Raw genomic sequence first — 16,044 nt, 5'->3', positions numbered from 1 at the left:
TTTATCACATCATAAAGTTGCAAATTGCTGTTCTGGCCAGCTTGGAGGAGAAATTGCAAGGGATAGAGGCTTCTTAATGACTTCACTTAGGAACTGAAAGCCCCACTGATGGGTTTACGTGTGAGGGTGAGGATGATGAACTGGCCGGGATGAAAACATTTCCAAGCCTGTCTCCAGCCTCTGGGAAGAGGAAAGGGGAACACAGATTTTACTTGAGTTAATGTGTCATGTTTTGTGCTATGAAATTTGCTTTCCTTTATGTTGTTTCAAGCTAGTAACATACCCCTTTCACAAATGACACTCAGAGAAGGTGAATTCCTTTTTCTCACTCAGACTTTGCAGCCAGGATTTGAAATCTCAGTTATTTGACTCCAAGTTTATGTTTGGTTTATGATGTACAGTTTTCCCCTGCCCATGTGGCTCCCCAACACCACCCACAGCTAGTTTAGAACATACGTCTACAGGATATCAGTCAGATGAAAAGGAGGGAATGAAGTCCACTTTCAGTATTTCCTCCATACATTTTCCACATTTGGGCGTTAAAGACCACCCTATCATTGGAAGCAGAGTTTGATTTCTGCATAATATTTATATGTAAGTGGCACATGGTGATTTGTTGTTGTCGAATTCATCATTTTTGAACAGTAAGAGAAAGACTAAGAGGGAGAATAGCAGGTGCCCTGGTACTGTTGGATTGGCTGTTACTCTGCCTTCCTACATGCATGTCGTGCCGAGGGAGCTGCACCTCTCATCTGCAGAGAGCAGCTCTGAGTGATACTGGCAGTTTTGTTTCAGAAACTTGAGACCCCTCTCTGCCACGTCCTGCCCTGGGAAGAAGGTTCTACCTGGACATCAGGACCGTGTTTGCCCTTCTGGTCCGCTGGGCTAGCATGAGGGCCGGTTCTGTACAAGGATGGGGATTACCTGGCATGAGCAAACAGCTAATGAGATGGGGCCAGCATGGTACCTGTCAGATATTCCTCACTGCCCTGGGCGTGAGGGCAGGACAACTAGCAGTCTTATGGCCAGTGTAGGTCAGTACACATAGAACTGCTTATTTCCACAGGCAATAATATTAGGCAAAAATAAGTAATATGTCAAAGAGAGTGTTCCAGGACATCACTTGAACCAAGGAAAGGAGAAAGGAAAGAAGCTTGACTGTTCTCGGAAGATGTTAAAGAGGTGGGATGTTGGCTTTGCCTTCAGGATGGGAAGGATTGGCAGGAGTGTCCAGGGCAATTTGATTGCATTTTGCTGGACTTGAGCAATTTTGTTCAAAGAAAGGAACATAATATACTGAGTGGTGGCAGGGTCTAGAGCCTCCCTGACCCCTCACCAGGGACACTTGCTGTCAGCAGTTCATTTTTTTTTTTCTGTATCCATCCCCCTTTTTTCTTTCTTTTTTTTTTGTAGTAGTAGTTTCTATCCTAATTCTTATTGCTTAAGTGGGATTATGGTGTCTATAACTTTTAATCACTTTATTTGTTGAGCTATAAAAATGTACTTATCTTTCCTCTCCTAGTAGGTGCCAACTAAATAGTCGATCACTAAATAATTAAATGAATGAATGAATTAGGATGGGCAGAATACCAGGAAAAAAAAAAAGCTTGTCCTAAGTCTTCTTTGCTTGGTGATAGAGTATTTATGTTCACAACTCTGCTCTGCTAACTCATAAATAGCTGCAAATCTTGATTTGTTCTCTCTTCCAACCCTCCATCCCTGAAGACAGTTTGTCTGAATTAGTTGTTTGTGTCATGGAAAACCAGTTATGCTGGCTCACCCTGCAGTCCCACTGGGCTGCGGGGATGCACTGCTGCGCCCATGAGTCCATTTTTCCTTCCCTTGGCTTCCCCCACCATTCCTAGTGGTAGAGTTGCTGTTGCACTTTTATCAAAAATCAGTTGGTATTTCTTGTGTATTATACTTGTGGGCTCTCTTTTTTGTTCTCTAGATTGACACGTCTGTCCCTGGGCCAGAACCACATGGTTCTGTTTTTTATAGCCATATAATCAGTCCTACAGTTGAGTAATAAATCTCTCCCTCTGTTGAAAATAAGATCTCTGTTCTTATTTTCAAAATGATTTCAGCTGTTTTTCATTCCTTCATCTTTCCATATAAGTTTTAAGGTGATCTTGTCTAGATTCACAGAAATCTTTTTTTGAGTTTTGATAGAATTGTGTTAAATTTGTGTATCAGTTTGGGGGCATTGGCACGTTGAGTCCTCGAGGCCAGGCATGTTTCTCCATTTATTTAAATTTTCTTTGATTTTTATCATCAGCTTTTTATATTTCTTAGAATACAAGTATGGTGTATGTTTTGTTCTATTAACACCTAATATTTCATTCTTGTTTAATGATTATAAGTGTTTAGTGATTTTTAACATGGTCATTGTGAAGTATAGTTGGTTTTTTTATATTAATCTTGTAACCGTGACTTCATGGACCTCACTGATAGTTCCAGGAGTTGTTTTTTATGTAACTTTTTATTATCATTCTTGTACATTCTCAGGTAGAGTTAGTTTTATGTTTTGCTTTCCTGTCTGGATGCCTTTTATATTCTCTTCTTGTCTTGTCATGCTGGCTGGAGCTCCCAGTACTATACTGAATAATAGCAATGGTGAGAGACATTTTTGACTTGTTCCCAATCATGAGGGGAAAGCATTCTGCCACGTCTAACGCTAACCATGTCGTCTGACAAAGTCACAGCATGGGGACTACGACTTCAAAGAAGCATGTTCCAGCTAGGTGGACGTGGCATAAGTGTTGATTCTGTTCGTGCTTACTCTTGGTATTCTGACATTTACTTTTCTGGTAATTTGGAATCTCCTAGAAATGATGGCCATTCTCAGAGCTGATCAACAACTAGGTCAGACTGAGAACAATGCCACTTTGGCCTTTCCCCAAAATAATGCCCTCTCTGGGGGCCCAGAGGAGGAAAGGCCCACAATGTCCAGTGAGTCCAAGGGGAAGAATATTTCCTTCCCTGACCCAGTTAAGCTGATGCAGGACAAGTTAATATTAGGTGGCAGGGAGCCAGAATTACCCAGAGCGCTCCCCCAAGTTAATCCCCTCTAATGAAATAGCCCCTGGATGTTTAAAAGTTGTTGGAGTAACAGCCCCTCCTTTACCTTGAACAGAAATATATATTAATTAGAATTTAGTAGGCAAAGAAACAGGAGAAGCTTGTTAGATACTATAAACTAAGCACGTAGATACAATTACCAAGGAGTTAGAGTCCATAGTACATAGAGAAACATTTTGGATAGAAAGATAGATAGCTAAGTTAGACATCACAAAGGCCTTATAATAAATTTCCTAACCTCTGCTCAGTCTAGTGTACCTTTTGCCCCATGCCAAATTCTAGACCTTCAATAAACAATAAGACATTCAAACTCTGTACATAGAGCTATTTCAAATTGTCTGATTAGTGGTTCTCCTGGTCAAAACAATTTTTGTTTAATATAACTACTGAAACTATGGAAATTCTTGTACTTTTCCTGGTTACCTTTGTATTGATTTTTTTTTCTGCTTAACTGATCATGCTATACACCTGCAAATGTTGATCACTGCCTAAAATGAAACTATAAAAATCTGCTTGTACTTGGAATAAATGGAGCAGAGCTTCACTGTCCTTTGAGGCATGTTGTCATCTGTTACCCATTGCCGACGCCTTACCCACCTTCGGGAATCCCTGGACCCTGCTGCGGCTGGGCCACGGCAGCATTCATTTTTTACCACTAAATATAATATTAGCTGTAGGTTTTTTCAAATGTTCTTTATCAAGCAGAGACAGCCCCCTTCTATTACTATCTTTTTCTGAGAGCTTTTATTATTAATGTGTGTCAATTTTTTTCCAATTTATTTTCTTCATAATTTATTTGATTATCTTAATCTGGTGGATTGCTCTGACTGATTTGTGAATATGGGACAAGTCTTGTATCCCTGGGATTAACTCTACTTGGTCAGGGTACACAATTGTTGTTACATAATGGTAAATTCAATTTGCTAATAGCTTGTGAAGGATCTTACATTTATATTCGTGAGGGGTATGGATCTGTAGTTTATTTTTACTATTTTCGCTCAGTTTTAGGATTAAGAATACTTGACTTGTAAGATGAATGGAAAGCAATTCCCTCTTTTGTTTTGTGGAGGAGAATATATAGAATTGGTGTTAATTCTTCTTTAATCCTGTTGCAGAATTCTCCAGTGAAAATACCTGGGCCTAGACATCTATTCTGAAAGTTTTTAATTAGGAATTCAGTTTCCTTAAGAGTTATAGGGCAATTGAAATGCTTGCTTTCATATTGAGTGGATTGGTAGTTTTTGCTTTTCTAGGAGTTGGTCCATATGCTGTAAGTTGTCAAATTTGTGTGTTCAGAGTTTTGGGTGGTGCCCTCTCATTTTGCTGATAGTGGCAGGGTCTGCGGTGGTAGAGCCTGTTTCATTGCTGACATTAGTAAGCAGTGCCTTTTTTCTTTGACATCTTGTTAGAGGTTGGTCAGTTTTATAGACCTTTTCAACTCTTTGTTTCATTGAATTTCTTTATTGTTTTTCTGTTTTAATTATGTTGGGTTTTGCTATTATCTTTATTAGTTTCTTTCCTTTACTTGTTTTGGTATTATTCTCTCTTATTTTATCTATTTCCTTGAAGGAATAACCGAGGTTTTAACTTGTCTTTTCTAAGCTAAACATTTACTGCTGTAAATGTCTGTCTTACCACATGGCTCTGTGTCCCACAGATTTTGATACTGTATTTTGATTTCCACTCAGCACATTGTGTGTATATGTGTTTTAACTTTCTTGTAAGCTACCCTCTTTGATCTCATGAATTATTTAGCAGTGTTTTTTATTTACTTTCCAAGTGTGAGGATATTCTCTTTTTGTTTTTGATTTTTAGCTTGATTCCTTTGTGGTCAGAGAACACACTCTACACAATCTCACTGCTAAATTTGTTGAGGTTCATTTATGGCTCAGGATCTGGTGTGTCTTGGTATATTTTCCATGTACACTGGGAACCTATGTACCCTGCTGTTATTGGGTGGAATACTCTGTCCACATCAGTTATATCTTGTTGGTTGATAGTGTTGTTGCTGATTTCTGTCTAGCTGTTTGTCTGTTGAGAAAGGAGTGTTAAGTCCTGAGCTATAACCATAGTTTTCTTAAATTCTTCTTTCAGTTCTATCAGTTTTTGCTTTGCACACTTCACAGCTCTGGCTGAGGCACACACACAGGCCTTCACTGACTTGCTGATATAGTGACGTCTTTATCATTAGATGGAGTGGGGCAAAAGTAGGTTTGCAATTGTGAGTTTGCCAAACACAGTTTATTCTTGTGTCATCATTCATTAATGATTGTATGTTCCACGCGAGCAACTGTAAACCTGCTTTTGCCCACCCTGTATATACCACTGTGTCCCTGGTTACTTCCTTTGTCCCGATAACCACATTAAGGTTTATTTGTACCAGCACCACCACACACATGTGAGTGATGTGTTGTGCTGTGAGCTTACAGTGGCTGCGATGTCACCAGCTGATAGCCATTGTTCAGCTTTATTATAATGTTTTGAGATACCAGGCATATGTGCTGTCATTGACCAAAATGCTGTTATATGGCACATGGCTCTATATAAAGATACGAGTATACATACATACATACATACATACATACAAATATAATAGTAATACATATGCACACATGCACACATAAACATATACACATGTATCTGCATAACAGGTGTAGCATATAATTTTATAATATACACTATGTTATATTCTCTATACTTATTACATTATCATATTTTATACATTATATTATATATTACATTTATTTATTAGTGATAAAGGAAAACATATTTGATTAAATCTCCAAAATGCACTAACATGACAATTATGGTTTAATTCATATATAAAACCTTTGAAAATGATACCAAAAAATTAATTCCTCATAAGATGGCCCAAAATATAGATGGTCCTGTATACATACCTGTTAAATACTCAGTTTGGCAACTGTTTATTGTAGGCTTAGTCTGTTCTCAACACATTCTAGGTGTTCTATAAGATACTGTGAATACAAATCAGAAGCATGGCATTATTCACAATAAGACTATAAACATTATTAAGGATCAAAACAAATTAAGGGACTATGTGAAGATTACTATTTAGAGGAATAAAATTTCAGTAAGAGAGGAAGGTATCCAAATAGTCCTTTGGTTGAAATTAAGATGAGCTTTCAAAAAAAATATGCCTCATTTTATTACATGTTGAATAGTTGGAAGATCATTTTAGATAGAAAAAATCAGTTACATGAATAAAGGCTTAGAAAAAATGTAGCCTGTTGTGTTTCAACAAACACAACAGGAACAGCCTGACAGCGTGTCTGTAGTGGGGCAGGTTCAAGTCCATGAGTGACTGGTGCCGAGTCCACCGCTGGGAAAGACTAGCCTCTTAATTTGCTCAGGTGCTCCTGCCAGCTGGATCCCTTAGGGACACCCCACTCTCCGCTGCTCCCATTGCATTCACAGGCCATGAGAATCACTGCCAGTTCTGAGGCTAGAAGTGGTATAATAAAAATTACGGTTTAGAGAAAATATTAGCGGTGCCAATTCGGATGTTTTGCGGTCATTATTGCAGTAACCAAGGTGCAAAGCAGCAGGTCTCAATGTGTGTTCTCCTTCAACACCCTATCTTAACCATCTTCAGTATCCACAGTAGAACGGTGGACATAATATGTACCAGGTGCCTTTATTTCAGGGACACTCTGCTTGATAGCATCCTCTGTTTTATTATCGAGTGTTCCCAACTGCAGAGGGATTATGATTGCCTCTCTAGGAGGTAGGTGCAGGGCATTTCCAAGGTCCTGTAGTCAGGACTTGTTCTTAGGTCCTTGGCATTGCTCAGCACTGTCAGCTCCATGCCCAGCGTGGTGACAGTGAAGCCACAGGCACTCAGTGTGTTTGTTCTGATTTGAGCTCGTGCAGCAGCTGAGGCAGCTCTTACCTTCCTTTGCTCAGTTTCTTTACCACCCACAAGGCAGTCTGGACAGAACGATGATTTAACACCCTGGTGCTGTGAAAACAAGATGCACATCACTTCCCCTTCCTCTCTATTCAGGCAGGGACCCACCAGACCTTCCCTTTAGGGTCCGGGGTCTGAAGAGTGTAGAGGCAGTTCCCATTCGTCACTAGACAATTAAGAAACTGGCCCAGACTCACTTCCCGAGCTAACGCATATCTATGCCACTGATTACCCATTTTCATTGTTTATGGCAAGGCAGGTGGATGAACAACTCTGCCTGATTTATGAATTGCTTGCCATCTATAAGTCACAGAGTAGGAACCCAGCATGCTGTTTATCCTAATTGGTTAAAGTCCTAAGTAAGAAGTGATTAGAATATGTTCAGAAAAGAAGGGACCTCATGCAAATGAGGGAGATACACAGTTCTTTGCAAGGAAAGTTGCCTTGTTCACAATATATGGTCAAGGTCTGTTGCCCAATCCTGTGGGCCCCTTAGGTCTCTTGCTGACCAACCCCTGCTCTTCTTCCTTTTGTGCATAAGCTGAAGGGAGTGGGTGAGGTCATGGGGGGAGCACAGACATAGCAGAGAATGCTCTTTTCCTGCTTGCTGTCTTGTTTAATTTCAACCTGGATTAATTTCCTAATTCCATTAAACTGTCCATCATGATGAAGGAAAACTATGCAGCGTAACTCCTCATGCTGTGAGTGTGGGAGACATGAGGGACTTTTGAATTCTACCTGCCAAAATCCCAGCCCCACTGTTCTGCACGAGTGGCTGATGTGGCCACATCAGACTGTGCATGGGGGCTGCCTCTGATCTCTCGCTTTGAGCCTCAAGGACTCTGAAGATGTGTCCACATATCGTGACTGCAAACCTCCTGATTGGACTTGGAAGTACAGACTCTGCTGGCAAGGAAAGAAGGAAGCCCTGATTGAATTTGTGTGATTTCCTTCCTCTGTTGAAGGTAGTGGTGGAGAACAGGGTACTGTGCATGCCACATGGTTAAAGGAGCCAGGACTCTTGAGTTCCACGCTCAGAGAAGATGAGCCCACTCTCCTTTCTAACTTTCTTTAACTGTTCCTTCCTGTGGGTAACTTTTCATTTCCCCTTCCTCTCTCCATGTCCCTTTTCTGTGTCCCCTCCCCTCTGTATGTCTCCTTCGTGTTTCCTTCCCTTCCTTCTTCTCCTTTCTTTCTTGTCCATGTATCATGGGGACCCATGGCAGATGCAGGAGCAGCAGCATCACCTCAGAACTGGATGATGAGCCCCCGTGTATGGAGGAGATTGATTACGGTACAGACAGCAGCTCAGACCAGGAGGGGAGTGCCTCTGAGCTGGACCGGCAGATCCAGGAGTGGGCCTCCCACGAAGATGAGGGTGAGGAAGAAGAGGAGGGCCCAGGACAGGGAAGAAGAGTCACCTCGTAGCCCTGAGGTTCACAACACGTCCCATGTCTGCAGCCATTGGACTAGCAGCCACGCCATTTCTTCCCCATCAGACACGCATGGCAGTGTCGGTGCAGAAAGCCAGCCCATGTGGGATTGTTCTCAGTAACCCTGTGTCCAGATTTTGTTCTGGTTTCCATAGGCATAGAAACTGGCCACTTTGTAATTATATTCTTTTTTACACATAGTTCACAGAAAAAAACTTGATCATGATTTAGACCCAACACCCAGGAGCAAGGCATGGGTACTGTGATGTGCATTGTTATTGCTGTTACTGTGGGTGGTACCTTCTTTTCCAACTCTTCCAGATTTCTTTGCTGTAGTTCAGAAGGCACATATCCCTCCTTTGTATTACTAAGACATTCAGATTTCTGTAACATACATAAGAGGTTTAAGGGAAACAACACAGTTCAAATCCAAGCTGACGGTATCCCTTAACTTACTCCATATACATTATTTCCACTCCTACACAGAAGATAGCATAATGCTTCTGTTTTTTCACTGACTCATAAAATCAAGAAGATAATATTGTTAAAAATGTGAGTTCTGAGAGGGACAGACAGAATGCTAATTCATGATCACCAGTTCGTGCCTCAGCTGTAATTAGTTTGTGGTATTACCTTCTAGTCATCTAATATATTTCTGAGAGAAAGTGATCAGCACAGGTTAATTTCTACGTGGCATGGTCAGCAAAAGCCTGGAACATAGACTATTTATTGATCCATCTATGTGACAAATATTATGCCCTTACCATGTGTCATGCATTTTACTAAGCTCTGAAGACTCAGAGAAAAGAGGCCCACCTGGTGTCCTCAAGTTGCTCACAGTTCAGTGGGAGAGGCACAATAAAGCGCTGTATTCTAATACAGCAGCTCCTGCCCCTGCGGAGCCAGCCGGAGGATAACACAGGATCAGCTGACCTAATGGGGGGAAGCTCCCCAAGAGAATGTGGTAAGTTAGGTGATTCTTGAAGGATATTTAAAGAGTTTCCTGGTTTAAAAAAATCATGTTAGGAACTGGAGAGAATTTGTACAAATGCCCTGTGATGAGGTTAGAGCTGGGAATAAATATTTAGTGTGATTGGTTTAAAAGATGTATTTGCAAGTGGGGAAAGAAAGGAGAGTGACAGGCGTTGAAATGGAGAAGATGGACATTGATGTGATCCAGCAGTGTTTGACATGCCTTGATGACAGGTTGTACTTGACTCTGACAGTGCTGGGGAGATGGACTTTTTCCAGCAGAGGCATGTCCAGGCCCCACATCAGCAGACTTACATCAGTATCGGTGCCCAATTGTTTATGACTGATGGGTACCCTTGCCACGCTGGCTATTCATTAGTCTGAGGACTACCTTGGGTGTGGCATTACCCTATCCGAAGAGCAGTAGGTTCATGCTGAAATGAGGGATGAGTGTAGTTCAAGGTCATTTTGAATATTGGGGGCCAACCAGGTGTCCAGATGGAGAGGACTCTCCAAAGCCAGAGGCACATCAGGAAGCGAAGTAGAAAAAGGAAAGATGTACTGAGTGAGCTGGGGACCTGGCAGAGGAGCCCAGGTGAGCTGAGAAGGCATTTCTTGGAAGGAACAGCAGGGAAGGGGAGAGAACAGACTCCTGTCCTTTCCCTCTGGGTTGAAGACCATTCTGTGTCACACCTCGTCAGTCTTAAGTCTGGGTGTTGGGAGGGCCCCCACACATGTCAGCTCCAGGTAGTCCTGGGAGTGGCTCTTCCAACCCAGCCAGACACGTCTCTTGGTGGCCAAACCACACTATGTTGAAGTGTTCTGAAAAATGGGTTCTTCCAAACTCAGAGCCAAATGAAATGGCACAAGAATTTCAGGAAGTTGTCAGCTGTCATGGGAAGCAGATGTGGTTCGAAGTGGGCAGAGGGGATGAGAGTCTAAGGGCATGATGCTGGTCCAGGCCACATGCACAGCTGTCCTGTCCCAACTGATGTCTGGTGCTCCGTGCAACAGGGCTAGGGGACAGAGGAGCCTGCAGTGCCCTAGGGCAGCCGTCTTGGCTGCCTTGATGGGCTAAGTTGGGGAGGTCACCTTTTGACCCCTAAGATGGCCCTGATATGTGTGAAGAAGCACACGTCTTCTTGTGATACACTGAGATCCACGCTTCCTCGACGCCCTAAGTGTGGAACCTGCTGACTGTTCCTGACATGCCCCAGGGGCAAGACACTTGGCTCCCCATTTCCTGCAGAAGCAAGTCTTGGTCTCTCTGCCAATCCCCTCACAGTCTGCCCCGGTCTCCACGGCAGGCTCGAGTTCTGCTCTCCCCTCCCCTTCAGTTTTCCACGGGACGTGGTCTTGTTTTATCTCGTCACACTCATGAACACGTGTGAGCATGCACAGACACACCATTCTTGAGCCCGAATGTCCTCTTGATTTTTCACACCATCATGCATTTTCCTCTGTGTCTGACAGGTCTCTCCCATTTCATCGTTTGGGGGTGGCAATACCCAGTTCAAATATCACCTTCATTCTGTACAACCTTTTCTAATTGCCCAATCCAGTTCTGTCATCTCCCTTCTGCGCCCCCATTGTACTGCTGTTTATACCTCCCCTTTTATTTTATAGCATGCTCGCAGTTTACAACTTGCATTATGTGTTGTCTATAGCCCTACCCCCGCGGCCAATCAACAAAGAATCAAAGATCTTTGATGCCCTGACCTGCTATTCTCTCTCTCTGTCCCCACCTGTTGGCACATGAAAGGTGCTCAGAAGGGCATCTTCTTCCCAGTCTCAAGCCTGGACCTCCAGTGTTTTAATGAAAGCCCACATATCTCCATTAAATCCCTCCATTTTTCATCACAAATCAGTTTGTATGGTAGAAGGGCAGTTGGTTTCCATCAGGGGACACCCATCATAAGGATAGCCCAGGCTCTCAAGCTGGTGTTTGCCATGAAAGAACATTCCCTGTGTGAGGCGAGCTTGACTAGGAGCAGGGTGGCCTTGTCCTTGCCTGTACTGTGCAAATGTTCAGGCACAGTGGTGAGAATAGAGGGACAGAATGTGCGAGAGTCTCCCGTGGCTGCAGTAGCCCCCTCTGGAGCTCTGGGCCAAGGGCTCCCCTCAGTGAGAACAGGCATGCGCTCGTGTGCATGTTGCCAGTTTCATGTAGTCCTGTCACTGAGAACCCAAGGGCTCCATCGGTCCATCCCAGTTTCTTGGGGCCTCCAGTACAAGAGCCCAAGCCACAAAGAGCTCTTGAAAATAACCTGAAGCTTGGGTTTCAAGCTGACGTTGCAGGTTGTCAACAGAGCCAGGCTGCATCCCTCTCCCACTCAGGGAAGTTCTCAGGTGCACCTTCCATTGCCCAGCCCGGGTAACTGAGCTACAGCATTGATTTCAGGTTCCCGGGGGATCCTTGCCAAAAGAAGGTGCTTCCTGAGGTGGCTGGCATCTGTCATCCTTGCTGGGGACTCAGGACGCCTATGTGGTGGGTTGGGACCTTCTCATGTGTATCAGGGTGGTGGGTTCCTTTTGCCCTGTGGTATACCCTGCTCCAGCCCCCTGCAGCCCCCAGTCTTGGAGAGGCATGCAGACAGTTGTCTGAGTGCTCCCTGAGAGAGCATTCTCGGGCAAGAACAGTTCACAGAGTCTGGAACCTGCTGCTGTCTTCCCAGCAGATGTTCTGTTTTGTTTGTGTGATTCACGTGTGCCCCACTGATTCTTGATAAAAATGGATTGTTTAGAAGAAAAGGGATGGGTAAAAAAAATCTTTTAGACAAAAAGAATTGTATTACAACCTTTTAGTGCACAATACTAAAAAATTATACAATTGTATATAACTTAAAATCATCTATTACACACATTCCAACACAGTGGAGTTGAAATTGAGCATGAGTTCTCTAACACACACACACACACACACACACACACACACACACACACACACAAATATGCACACACAGTAGGTCCAAGTCTTTAAGCAAGAAAAGAAAGCAGGTGAGGGAAGGTGTATTACCAGGTGCATGTTTGTGAAGGCAGGGGTGGCTGTGTGGCGACTGTATGCTATACTGTCACACAGAGATAATGGAGGCCTTTGGTTTACACCCTTTCACTAGCCCGTGACAGGAACTGGCCATCAGCACATGTGTATTTTACACCTGTTAGTCCTGAAGAAAACTGTGCTACATGTGAACAGTACCAAATATAAGACTCCCAGACCCTCGTACGTGTTATCACGTTGAAGCCTCACAACCCAACCCTCTAGGGTAAGCCCTCTTGTGCTCCCGCCGTAGGTGAGGATGCCGAGATGTTTGGGAGGTAGGGCTTATGTAAGATTATGCAGCGAGGAAATATCAGGATCACAATTTTAACACAGACTGTCTAGCACCTGAGGCTGCATTCCATGGGAAAGTGTCTCTTCACAGATTTGCAAGGGTGTCTACAGGACACAGAGCAGTTCCCTGTCTCTAGGGGGATATGATGTGGTTTCCAGTCCTTGAACCAAACAGAAGCAACTGAACATCCCTACATAACAGCCTTTGTGCCTTACATCCCACTTGCAAACTCAACAGGATCAAGGTCAAGTCCTCATTATATCCTTCCACCAAAGTCTCTGCCTCCACATTCCTACACTTGATCATTTGAATGGAACAAAAAAGTCCATAGGCAATACCATGCAACAAAACACACAACAGGGTTGTGTCTGGTTTCTTTGTGAGCCCGATGCACAGTCCAGTGTCTGATCAAGGCAGGCAATTAAATATTCACTCAGAGGAGTCCACACATCTCATCAAGCCTTATTCTTCGCTTGGTTTCAAATCAGTCCACCACTTCTTTTTGGTTCACTTCTTCCCTGGATTTCAGCATTGGTCTCCCTGCTGCTCTCCTTGCCTTTTGTTGTTGCCTTTTTTCCAGCCCTTTCTTCCCCATACTGCCAGGTAATATTTGGAATAAAAATCTGTTTCTGTTTCTGCTGCTCAGTGGCCTCCTGGGGGCCCTAAAGATAAAATGCAAATAGAACCTGACACTGGGGCCCTTCCTATTGCAGCCACTCTTTTGCTCCCTCCCTCGCACTTGTGTTCTTAATTCCATTCATCGTGTGTGGGAAAGTATCCTCCTCCAGGTACTCTTCCATGATTTGATGCCAAGTCTCCATAGCATCTTGTAGGAACCCTGTTGTGTGTTTTGTTGCATGGTATTGCCTGTGGACTTTTTTGTTCCATCCCCCGACTGTCCATTCTTGGGGAGCAAAGATGCTTTTGTTCACAGTCATATCCTGAAGGCCAGCTCTCTGCCCAGGACATGGTGGGCCTTTGTTCAGTATGTGCTGCATGATGGAGATCCGAATTTTCATTCCCAAGGCCTCTGGGAGTGACCTCCCACCCGTTGCCTCAGTAACCTATTAAACATAGATAGCAGAGCTGCAGGAAAGTAGGACACACCTGTGTCTGGCATACTCAGAGCCGCAAGGAAGCATCCCGGGGAAGTCTCCCTCAGCCCTCTGGTCTGTGGTGCCCACTGCTGTGTAATCTCCCAGAAGCGGCTTCCTTTCTTCCTCCGAATGGCCTGTAGAGGTCAGAAAAGGGCCTTGGTTTCCAACCCAGGCCAGTCCTCTGTCTCTATTAGTATTCTTCACCCTGAGTGTCTACAATTAAGCAAACCTAGATGCCACTCATAGGAATGGAAATGCATTGACTTCAATACAGCAGAGTATAAAACAACTTTAGATGGACTCCAGGCCTGTGTGTTCTTGCACACTTGTGATTCTGCTTTGGTACATTCCGAGTCAAAGGGGCCATTGTCCTGGGAACTGAAGCGTGTGCCTCCCGTGTCCCAGGAGGCGGGCTGCACCAGCTCACTGAGCTGGCCTCTCTGCAGAAAATGTTTTTGTGTTAAAGGAAATGAAGTGTGCATTTGTACAATGAGAGGAATTCCCACTCATGTTCTGGACTTTGGGGTCTTTTCCTTGTATGTAAGTACATTCGGAATCTAGGAAAATATATACTAGGAGGAGGTACCCATCTTGAAATGTAGGAAGTCACAGTTTTATCCTATAAGTCACCCTCTAGTAAATAGGAAAGGGCATTAGCCAAGAATTGGAGTCCACCTGGTTCTGTGACTTTCATGCGTGACTTTGGGGATGATCCTTCATTGCTCTAGGTCTCAGTTTCTCCATTCCAGAGCAAGGGGCTGGGCCAGATAAAACTTAAGTCCACTTCCATTTCTAATGTTTGTTGACACTGTGCTGCCCAGTCTGTGGGGAAGGCCACCCAGCCCTGGGCCAGCCAGGCGGGTGAGAAGGTGACATGAGCTGGCTCACACTAGTGCTCTGTCCCCCAAGGGAACTGAGGCCAGGCCTGCACAATAATCTTTTCAGAGCCCAGGCTGATTCTGTTGATACTGTGCCAATGCCCCAGAGAGTAAAAGCTTCCAAAGTCAGGGATAAAAAAATAAATAATAAAACCAAGTGGCAACCTAAACAGGAAGACCCTGATGTGAGGGGTGGGTGGTGAATTGAGTCAGCAAACTTGGGGATGGTGGGAGAAAGACTCTGACTTGTTTTTACCTGCAGTCACACACAGTGGGTGGCTGAGAAGTGGCGCCGGAACTGTCCTTGAAGAGGAGGGTCAGATGCAGCAGGGGCAGAACTTTTCCTCAGTCTTCTTTCCTCTGCTGCATGTGGACCCGCCCACTTGTCACCGACTCTGTTGGTTGTTCCAAGAGAGAGCTCTTTAACAGTCTCTCTCCTGTCACAGGACCTCTGCATGGGCCCCGGACCAGCTGCCCTCCTCAACCTTGTCTTTCATCATTCGGGGCCCTGCTTTTGTTTTCCACACCCTCAGGATTTCAATCAGAATGAATTTTTGGTTAGTTGATTTGAAGAGGGCCACTGAAAGAGGGTTCAGCAGGGAAAGGGAGCTTTCTTGCTCCAGCCGCTGGGCTAGGTGCGTTCCTGCTGCATGCAAAGGCGTCAAGCAGTCTCTCAACGACCACAGGGCAGGTCGGTGCATAGAAATCACCTCTGCACACCCTGTCTAGTCGTTGCAGTTGTCACAGTTGCTGAAGGTTTATGGAAGCAGTTCAGTGGAATTGGGGATCCACAAACGTGGGCATTGTTAGGGTGAAGCCCCCGAGAGTGTTTCTCCGTGCATTAAACAGTGACAGTTTGGGGTATGCATTGGCAGAAAAGGGGAAAGAGAGAGATAGAGAGGACTTTTCAGCATGGCCAAAGGCCCAAATCCAAGGTAAAAAGAAGGTTGCAAGAAACCCTGATGCGTAAAAAAAAAAGTTGTTTAAGTTGTTTCCTGCCCTGTTCTTATGCCCTAGAATCCTCAGTGACCCCACATAGTCTATGACCCCACATAGCTAAGTTCCAGTGATATTTTAAGTAAATGGAAGATGAGATTTTTCCATTTCAGATAAAAAGTGTATGGGTGAAGGCTGGCAGAGAGAATTCAGCAGAAAGATGAAATGGGCAAAGTTTTATTCTAGAGCATTACAATTCCCACAGTGTAGCTGGCAAGTTTTAGCCCTTTCATTTAGACATGAAAATTATGATAATCATGTTAATAATCATATTAATCAGGTTACCATGAACATCTACCATGTACCAGTTTTGGGAGCTGG

At 44.0% G+C, this 16,044-nt stretch overlaps 1 protein-coding gene across 2 annotated transcripts in view; it reads left to right on the top strand.

Moving 5' to 3' along the window:
- Positions 1–16,044, top strand: part of AGBL1 (AGBL carboxypeptidase 1) — a 565,654-nt gene that overhangs the window by 422,415 nt on the left and 127,195 nt on the right. The window contains exon 21 of one of the 2 annotated variants that reach the window (XM_053658826.1): positions 8,239–8,568. The exons of the other annotated variant lie outside the window; for it this stretch is intronic. Coding sequence (XP_053514801.1) covers positions 8,239–8,440 — 202 coding nt within the window. The 3' untranslated portion in view covers positions 8,441–8,568. Of the gene's footprint in view, positions 1–8,238; positions 8,569–16,044 lie in introns of those variants that run through there. 2 annotated transcript variants of the gene reach the window in all.

The sequence above is a fragment of the Artibeus jamaicensis genome, unplaced genomic scaffold, assembly GCF_021234435.1.
Source record: "Artibeus jamaicensis isolate MK-2021 breed Jamaican fruit bat unplaced genomic scaffold, CSHL_Jam_final scaffold_612, whole genome shotgun sequence".
Classification (NCBI taxonomy): Eukaryota; Metazoa; Chordata; class Mammalia; order Chiroptera; family Phyllostomidae; genus Artibeus; species Artibeus jamaicensis.
This window is presented reverse-complemented; position numbering and strand designations above follow the sequence as displayed.